The sequence below is a fragment of the Passer montanus genome, unplaced genomic scaffold, assembly GCF_014805655.1.
Source record: "Passer montanus isolate IOZ18808 unplaced genomic scaffold, ASM1480565v1 scaffold77, whole genome shotgun sequence".
Classification (NCBI taxonomy): Eukaryota; Metazoa; Chordata; class Aves; order Passeriformes; family Passeridae; genus Passer; species Passer montanus.
This window is the reverse complement of record NW_024372923.1, coordinates 2,308,304-2,318,303: the sequence shown is the minus strand read 5'-3', so window position 1 is coordinate 2,318,303 and position 10,000 is coordinate 2,308,304. Positions and strand designations below refer to the sequence as shown.

General features: G+C 42.4%; 1 protein-coding gene across 16 annotated transcripts in view; it reads left to right on the top strand.

Moving 5' to 3' along the window:
- Nucleotides 1–10,000, top strand: part of EBF3 (EBF transcription factor 3) — a 118,384-nt gene that overhangs the window by 71,242 nt on the left and 37,142 nt on the right. For 9 of the 16 annotated variants that reach the window (XM_039731421.1, XM_039731410.1, XM_039731416.1 and 6 more), the window contains exons 7-8: nt 3,957–4,038; nt 6,987–7,131. In XM_039731421.1, the coding sequence (XP_039587355.1) occupies nt 3,957–4,038; nt 6,987–7,131 (227 nt within the window). The remainder of the gene's footprint in view (nt 1–3,956; nt 4,039–6,986; nt 7,132–10,000) is intronic. The other 7 variants (XM_039731422.1, XM_039731414.1, XM_039731419.1 and 4 more) reach the window with 1 other exon arrangement.

Below are 10,000 nucleotides of genomic sequence, written 5' to 3'. Positions count from 1 at the left end.
ACATGGTTCCACTGACTTCCTTATGATCTCACCTCTCTCCAGTGCAGAGTTGGGCTCAGGGTCTTGCCACCAGGACACTCAGACTCCATATCTGAAATAAAAAGAATGAAGCGTTTACTTCCTGCTGAGGTTTATTTGCATGAGTGACGCTTCGGTTTGTGGTCTGGTGGAAATACATTTTATTAATGGTGTTTCTGGGGTGTAATAGGTGGTTTTCTGCCACAAATATTCCTGTAGCCAAGCAGTATTTGAACTGGACCAAACTGAAGCCACTGCTTGTGCTTATAGCACCGAGGATTTTCTTGCTTAGTGTTGAAATTTAAGTACAAAAGTCTTTCTGGTCTATTTGCTACACCACCTCCTCTCACAGAGGTTAAGAAGAGGTGAACAGGATGAAAAAGCACTTGCAGGGTTTAAAAAATCTTCTATGGAAAAAAACCATCTTTCATTTCACAAAAAAAAAGTCTCCTGTAGGTTGTTATGTGCATAAGGTGGAGGCTTAAGAGCAGCCACATTTGCAGATGAACTGCTTTTCCTCGCTTCTCCGAGACATGACATTTGTTCAGAAGATTAGCCAGGTTGTAATGTGTAGCATAATTGCACTGTGCGGATGTCCCAGAAGTGAAAACCTAATTGCTTGACAGGCCTATAACTTTGTGGTACTGCTCTCACCTTGTTAGGTCCTTTTCTGATGCGGTTCAAATGCAGGCTGGCCGCAGGTGTGCCTAATTTACCTCGCAACAGAACGTGTTGAGTTTAATTGCACAGTGGTTGTTAGGAAAAATTGGTGGGTGGAATATCAAGTGACTCACTCTATGTGGATGGCAGATGGGCGGCGAGAGGCATCAGAGCTAAGTGTATAGGTGAGGTGAGTTAATAAAAGATGTAAATTTTAGCTTAAAATAGTGGAGTCTTGTGGAAGGTAATACATTTTAATTAAGAGGGTAGCAGGCCCCATTCTAGCAGTGGGAAAAAATCAGAGCAAGGGGACATGGCAAAGAGTGCATTTTTCTCCCTATCAGTATTTTAGGAGCAGCTTAGCCTGCTTGGGAAGGCTGTTTTGCAAGGCTGTATTTATTAAAGAAGGCTAAAATTTCTGCTTATAATACAAAATATAACAGGGAGAGCCAAACCTAGAAAGGCTTGAATTCTCATTCTTGTCTCAAAGTTTGAGATGAGACCAAGCAGAGCTCTGCTCCAGGTCCTTGCTTCTTGCTCTGCCACAGAGACCTCGTGGTTGGGGTGGGAGGGATGGTTTGCAGTGCCCACAGTCCTTGGTGGTCAGCTGAGAGCAACCACCAAGTCAATCATCTCCTGGCATAGAGGAACACCCTGCCTGGGAATGTGGTTTTTAGCTTATGTTCTCTTCCTCTGAAAAGCTTGTCCTGATGCCACCTGTGCTCCGTGGGCTCTGAAAGCACAGAGTAAAGAGAGAAATAAAATATCTCAGCGTCAAGGAATGTAGTGGAGCTGAAATGAGAGTGCTGCTTCTGTTCACTCCAGCCTGGCATCAATATTTAGTCCGGTGCTCAGAGCCATCCTAATAAACTTGATGATGTCTAATTTCACCAAGAGTGGGTCCTTTTCACCAAATAATTGAACAAATACCGGTTCCAGTTGATGTTTAGCGAAAGGGTGCTTAATGGCCCTTTTTCTTTGACAGGATGTGAGCTCTCTGTATAGAAACAATTCATCATGAATGCTTCACGCTAAAAACAATCCACGAGGAGCAATACTTAGCATTCCTAGTGCACAATTCATTGGAGAATTTCCGAGCAATTTACAAACATTAGCTCAATAAGCCTCACAACACCCATTTGAGATCAGAAAAAAAAAAAAAAAAAGAAGATAAGATACTGCTCTTCAGCCTGGATGTGGCACTAAGGAGCCGTAAGGCTGGAGGCTGGTCCCAACTCCTGGCTCCCCAGAACTGGGTGGTTCTGTGTGGAGCTGGGCATCAGCTGGGCCTTGCACAGACTCACAGTCTGGGTGGTGGAAGCTGTGCAAAACCAAATAGAGGTCTGACAGAAAGGGTGTTACCTTTGGAATAATAGAATCATGGAATGGTTTGGCTTGGAAGGGACCTCAAAGATCATCCAGCTCCAACCCCCCTGCAATGACCAGTGAACCTGGCCTATAATCAAATGATCTGGAGAGAATAAGTATCTCACATAACAACAACAATCAAAAAATTACTAATCCAAAACACCAAAAAAACTCGAAAACATGGCAGATAAAATTAGAGGGAACTTGTGGCTTACACAGAGGCAGTTTCATGGAGTTACCGATAATATCCCTGCAACAGCATCCAGAAAACCTGAGCATCTGAGCTAGGAGATCATGTCATCCACCACAGAAATCCAGACCTTTTTCAGCTCGACAGCTGAAACCCCTTTACAGGTTTTGGGATAGGAAGTTTTAAAGAAATGTGCATTCAGCTGAACTGTCAGCATCGATTTATTTATGCAGTTTCAGTAAACCTGGTTGTTTCCCTGCTTGCCTCTCTGATATGAGGGATTGCTCCTTCAGCATTCGTGTCCTGGGGTAACATCAGGGTGCTGATCAAGGTTTAATAAAGGAGGAAGAGCTGGGATAAAAAGTTTTTGACTAGGGGATGCTCCCATAATTCTCCTGTATGACCCTCAAAGCTTTTCAGGATGTGGTACAGCCACTGCTGTTCTTTCTGCTGGCTGTGGCTGGGCCTTGTTGGGTGCTAAAGGAGGAAAGATGTTTCTGTCTTTCCTCTTGCCAGGAATGCTCTAGGCACATGGAAACTCCTGTTATGAAGACTGACATGAGTGAATAAATCAAAATTGTTCATATTCTGAATGTGGAAGCTCTGGCTGACCTCACTGTCCAGCATGTACAAAGTTGGGCAGCACGAGCTGCTGGACTGGAGCATCTGAGGAACTCTGGCTGAGGAGAAAATCCTGAGCTTTGCTTGTCATTAGAGGTCGCTCATTAGGCAGAAAACCTAATAAAGACATAGTTTTATTATGAAGGATGAAACCATGAGTGCATAAATAAAAAAGATGATGTCAGGCTGCAAATGTCCTCCTGAGGATCCCACGGTTTGCTTCACCTGCAGGGTGGAGACTTCCCAGTTCAGCTCTTTCCTGCGGTGCAGGAGGGCGGCAGAAAGGAGTTTCCATCTTCCCAAGCTTTCCCCTTCCCTCTAAGTGCTTGCTGTGCTCCCCTGGGGCAGCGTTGCTGCAAAAACGGTTTATGGGGAGATGCCTGGATGATAAGGGTTAGTCCTAAATAATTGCTGGTTGCCGCTCAGCAGAAATAAGCTGGATTTCGATCCCTGGGTAGAGCGACTCCTCACAGCTGAAGGCTGGCAAAGGTTGAAGAGGTCGTAAGACAGGGCCTAATTTGCCATGTTCCTTCCCTTTCAAAAACAATGAGGGAGCCGGGGCCTTGCCGGTGGGCAGATCCTGCCTGGATCTCCCTGGAGTCAGCAGGAGTTGGATCGAGTCCCTTTGAATAGCTCGAGTTTCCAAACCGGAGGCAAAGCCAAGTGTTTTTCAGAAGATTGATCATTACCTTTGGAATTTTTCGACGTAGAGGTCATTACTGCTAATATAAGTTGTGAAAAAATGAAAAGTATTAAAAAAATAGAGACAAATTCTCATCTGGTGTAAGTCATTGCCTTTGAAGTCAATGAGTCATTGAAATCAACTTTCCCACACCGAGTTAAGGATATGGCCTGGAGTCAATACATTTGTAGTTGTTGAAAAATTAAAAATATAAATTTGCCTTTCCTTGGCAATAATGTTCTGTTTATGACAGAGATCTTATGCTTTAAAATAAGTTCATTAACGAATAGGAAAGTAATATTTCACTACCAGTATTCTTTTGGGTATAACTATTTATGATTAGATTTTATTAAACTTCTAAAAAATTGGATTTACATTTTGATGAATCTAATAGATTTCAATTTTGTATTTTTATAGATTCTTTCTAAAGTTTTTCCTCAAGTGCAATCAGAACTGTTTGAAGAATGCAGGCAACCCACGAGACATGCGAAGATTCCAGGTACAGATCCCTCTAAATGCATAAATTATGTATACGAGACTTGATCACATCCTCATCTTGAACTTCTGAAAAAACACAGTCAGTGCTTCCACTCAGTGTTGTTCCCATGCTTAAAAAAAAATTGCTGTCACTATTTTACATTGCTCCCATTAATTTAAGTGCTGGTTCTGAAGTTCTGCAGGGGGCTGTAATGGATCAATGTTGGAGCAAGTGGGTCTTCCCGTAGGAATTATTTCCCTAATTTTCCTTCCTACTATCACCTTGTGCTGTAGTGTGCTCTTTGCTGAGACCTGCAAATGTTTTATGTAGACTGAGTAGTTTGATCTTACTTTAAGAACAAAACTTTGGAGCACAGGGAAGTTTGGAACTCACATTTCTCTGGTTCACAACTTGTAGATCCAGCAGTGGTGGCCCAACCCACAGATTTTTTTTTCAACTGTGTTAGAAAATGTTTAATACTTCACTTTCTCCTTACAGCTTTTGAGATATCCTGTGGTGAATCATAGCACTACAGACAGGCAGCTGACGGGATGGACAAATGATTTCCTCTGTATCTGGGGTCATTCTAAAGGCTCGTTAGGAAATAACTGACTTTTTTTTCCCCTCAAAATATTTCACAATTATTCGTATTTGATTACAGCAATAAAGTAGTATTGAGATGTTCAGGACTTTCTCAGTTTGGAGAAGAATTACTTGTGGTTAAACTTGATAGCAAAACATGTGACATCTGTTTTCATGCACAGCCAACCAACCGGGGAAGCCAGCACCCTCGAGCCAGCCAACAGAAAAGATCTGTAGCTGGAAAAAAAAATATTCCTTCAAAACAATCGAGCCAGGCTTCCATTTTTCATGCATCTCAGCTTCACGTGGCATCGGTGGTATTGATCCATCTGAACAGAACAGAAGGTCAAACCTGGAATGAGTGGAAATGTCCTCTTTGTCTCACTGATGACTAAATGAAGCATCAGTCACGAGTGATCTTGTGGTCGACAATGGAGCCAGTAGGCACTAGAAAGACTTTCCTGGGTCTCTTTAGCTAATCTCCCTGCCTCTCAGAAGGTTTAACTGGACTTAACAGGATGTCAGATCTTGAACAGTATTTTTACCTGGTTTCCCTGCCTCAGCACCTTTGTGGAGGTGCACTGCAGGAGTGAGGCGATATAACAAAGCGTAGCACGTCGACTTTCTTTTGCTGAACTACAGTATTTTCCCTTGGTGGCTGACCTATATAGACATGACAGAACAAAAATAGTTGTCATTTTCATATACACCTTGCTCTGTCTCTTTAATATACCGTGTTCTAGGAACCAAACCCAGAAATCCTGGCTGGAAACCACGCTTGCATGTTTTGCAATATTTCTGGAGGTCTGGGAATCTCATTAAGAGTGAAAGAGGATAGCCCAGTGGCCTGGCAGCAGCTCTGCGGCCGAGCTGAGCATGCAACCTCAGCACTCTCCGAAGTGGATGTTGACAAGAGGGAAGGTGTCCACTTCTGGGAGGAGAGAGCTGGGGAAGCAGAACAGCCTGGCAGAGAACTGCCCTCGGGCTGTTCTAAAGGGTACCGCAGATGGCTGTCTCCAAGGAGGCAGGATACACAGAAAAGGTGCTGTGATAGCTGAGAGCTAATTATGGCTTGTGAATAAGAAACAGGATCAGAGGTGATCCAAAACATAGAAGCAGACAAGAATTTTCTTCTGATGCCTTGGACCAGCTCTGTGTGGAGGAGGCTCTCAGCTCCCCTTCCATTTGTGTTCATTAAGTGTTTTGGTTTAGAAGCTGGTGGGAGAGCCCCGCAATCATCTTCGTTATAACCAAAATTTAGATAAAAGGAAAGCGGACACTGAGATTTGTCCTGCCTTTGTCTGCCCTCACCAGCTGTGTTGATAAGGTCTGACTTAGGCGGTGACTTTACGGACTCTACTCACCCCAAAGGAAAATCTGCAGCGACCACTTCATTTAGACAACCTGGAACCACAGCAAAGGGCCCACGCTGGAGTACTTAAATAAGATGTAGATGTCAGTCTGGGATAGCGGCGATCCACCTACGAAGCCGTGCTCCACACAAACCCCAAGCAGCTCACGGTTTCCTCCCTGGCTGGCGCTCCCGCGCTGCCGCTTCCGGAAGGAGTCCCACGGCTCCATTGTGGAGGTGTTGGCATCGGGAAGGTTGTGCCTTTTGCATATGTTCCTTTGCCATTTTCAACTGAGAAGCAGCTGGAAGCCAAAGGAGGCCCTATCCATCATCTCTTCTATGGCCGGACTCTGAACCTGGACACAAGAATAGGAGCCTTTCACTCAAAAATAAAGGAGGAAATTCCATTGACATACCAGGGTCAATCACCATCCAAATGAACTTGAGAAGGGATACTTTTCATGGATTGAAAACACTTTCACTATTCATATTCAACTCGGCCTTTTCAGATGCAAAAAAGTTCATTATCAGACATTAAATGTAATTGTAAAACTGACCTGGAGATCATTTACTGAAGAAAAAATGGGGAGTTACGACGGTTCTTGATTTATTAAGCTTTTTTTATTTGGAATCCTCACAACCCTTCATTTGAAGACAGTCTCAAGTGAACAAATTTTAATTAGATAAACTATCTAATCAATATATCAACAGATCAATCAAAACAGCAGCTTTTAAAATGAGTGGCTAGAGGGGTGTTTCTGAAACTAATGGCTAGAAGAATATTTCCCTGAATTGAATTCATTTGTTAGCATAATAGGAGATTAAACTCTAATTAGTGTAGTAGGTTCTGAAGAGAAACAATTGTGAGTTAAAAATCACCAGTGGTCCCCACGTAAACAAAGATGTATTCAGAGATGTCATTCACTCGGTTTAAATAGAAACAGAAAAGTAACAGGATGCTGTTTTGTCTTACGAGACCTGATTCGGGGAAAATCTGCAGGATTTTTGAAATGTGGGGTTTTGTTTTCTCTTCCAGGTTGTTGTATCAACAACAGTCAATGTGGATGGCCACGTGCTGGCTGTCTCAGACAACATGTTTGTACACAACAATTCCAAACACGGGAGGCGGGCTCGCCGCCTTGACCCCTCAGAAGGTACGGCCCCTTCTTATCTGGAAAATGGTAGGCACACATTTACATGTCCTTTTTTTTATTTGCAATGCTTTTTTTTTATTTTATTATTTTTTTATTTCCCTTTTTCTTTTATTTTCACCACATTTTATGTTGAGACACCACTACATTTACTTTTACATCATTTCTTCTGTCATCCATCAAAGCACCCATTAAAAAAAGTCCATTAGTATTTCTCAGCCCTTGTCAACTACAACACGGACGCTTCTGAATCAGCTTCTGACTTCTTTCTTTATTTAATACTTGCAGTTTTGCAGTCACAACCAATTTTTCATCTTTTTCTATTTTATTTCTTCTATTTTTTTTTATTTTAGTCTTGTTTTGCTTGCAGCTTTTTCTTGCTCTTTAATTTGACTTGATTTTATTTTGGCTTGTCATATTCCCTGATCCAGAGGTACAGTCTCAGGTTATGTATGCAAGTTTAAGTGGATGGTAAAAACATGACCGAATCTGTAAAGAATTTACTGTGAGGTCAATTTCCTGTGCCTGGGCCTTACTGCAGATTACGGCAGGAGGGGGTTTGGATGAGAAAAACAGCATAAAATGTTTTTCTTCAGCCTGACTCAGTGTGATTGACTTCTTGCCTGAACTGCAAAAAGAAGATAGGCTGAGATGAAGAGGAGAATGGAAAGTGTCTCTGAAAATCCAGAATTGTGAAACCCAATCTTTTTGGAGCCCATCAGCCCCTGAATCACTCACACACAATTGCAGCTGTGCCTGAACGCGTGCACACATGTATTTATTGTCCTGCAAAGGCCAAAATACTAATTTGGATTTAAATGTCACTTTGTTTGAACTGTAAAATATACCAGTCTAGGGATGCAAACCAGCTCTCAGGGAACCTCTGTTTAATAAAATTAGCATAGGATAGGATAGGGGAGGATAGGATAGGATAGGATAGGATAGGATAGGATAGGACGGGTTAGGATAGGACGGGTTAGGATAGGATGGGTTAGGATAGAATAGAATAGAATAGAGGAGAGTAGAATAGAATAGAATAGAATAGAATAGAATAGAACATTTTCAGTTAGAGGGATTATCCAGTTCATCTTCCTGAAGACTTTAGTGTTGCCCAAAATTTTAATGCACATTGAAATACATTTAATTTTAATGCATCTTGAGTTCTGGAAGAGTTAGACTCTCAAACCTGCTATGACCTCATGTGCTGGGCCACGCACACCAGCTTCCACGGGACTTCTCTTGCGAGTTGTTACTAACGCACTGACAGGATCATGGCTTTTTACACTAATAAAATTAATTAAAGTGATAACAATACTAAGCTGCTAATACAATCACTGTCGTTTTACGTTTCAAATAGTATTTACCAACGGGCTGGGAGGGGAATGAATGAGGCGAGCACCAACTATCAGAAGGAAACGCGATCTAGACATCAAAAAATGGAAAGCCATTTACAAATCTGCCGCGGTCCGCACACACACACAACCCTAATTTGTTTTTCTGCATTAATAACTAAGGTATAAGAGACCAAAAATATAATAATTAAAGGTCGCCCTGAGCACCAGAGTCATTATGGTCTATGACGTATTGTTTATCTCTTTCATATGCGCGGAAAGTAGGTGTGTGTTTTGCCTAGCAACCGTCACTAATGAGGTTCACAATTAAGAAGGCTGAATCCTCTCCCCTCGTCCTCTCCTTCCCCAGAGAGCCAGAACTAGCAACATTATAGGTTCAAGTAAGCATGCTCAGCCCTGTGGTGTTAGGTTTTAGTCTAGGTCCAAATTCAGCCTCTTCTAATGAGCCATTATGATCTTAGCAAAATACGAGTATTTATTTTTGTAAGCTGCATGAAAAGAATTTGACTCTGAGCAGCAAATATCGCTTAGAAAAATAAAGGCCACTTTTCCATGCTACAGAAAATCTACATAAATGTCACTTACCAGCAGCTCCTTTTCTTGGCGATACGGTAATTGATTTGCTTTCTTTAAATGTTAAAAAACACAGTGCCAAATCCTCTTTGCCTAACATCCCATAAATGCTCAGTCGAGTAAGCTGCACCGTTGCAAATGAATGTGAAAATCTGAACGGCTGCTCCTTAAAGTCCTACTTTTAATAACAATGATGGTAAGAGAACAACTCAGAGTAAATAAACGCTGCTGGAACAGGGTGGCAGAGAACCCTGAGGCCCTTGAATGGAGGAGGAATGGCAGGGCCAGAGTTCCACACACTCTGGAAGTTGGTGGGGTTGAGGAGATCTCAGGGTCCTCATGAGCAGGGCCGTGCTAAGGAAATGATGGTTCTGCTCCCTCTGGAATCACCACCCAACTTCCTGGGATTTTAGTGTGCCCAGAATAAGTTTCCACCTCTTAAAATGGGAATGGTGTGACCTGGAAAGAAAATTCCCCAAATCCTGACCTGGCTTACTTGTAAATCTTGGTTTCGCTGTGGTCAGAGTATAACCCTGGGCTCCGGTACCTTCTCAAAGCGATGGGGTGGGTTTATGCCATGCTCCAAGTTCCTCCTGTCCCGGCACCTTCCGTGGCGAATGGAATGCTTTGCATTAGTAACACATTCTTTAAAGAAAAGTACCCGCTAAAAACCACGATATTTACTTCTCCGTAGCCTCTCCTTGCTAACACCTCATTATCCAATCATCTAATATTCACCAGCAGTATATACACACACTCGCAGATCGTTTCCAAGTAAACTAATTCCCCCTGCTGCTCCTGTGGAAGGCTGCCATTGAATCCTTTGAGCTCACAAAAAGCACGGCAAATTATTTACAGTAGTTGAATACAACTGGAGGAAAAACAACCGTTCCACCTCCCGGCACCGCGGAGGAGAACCAATTTTTAATTTTTTTTCCTTGTCACTTTTTTTTTTTTTTCCTCTTCCATAAATG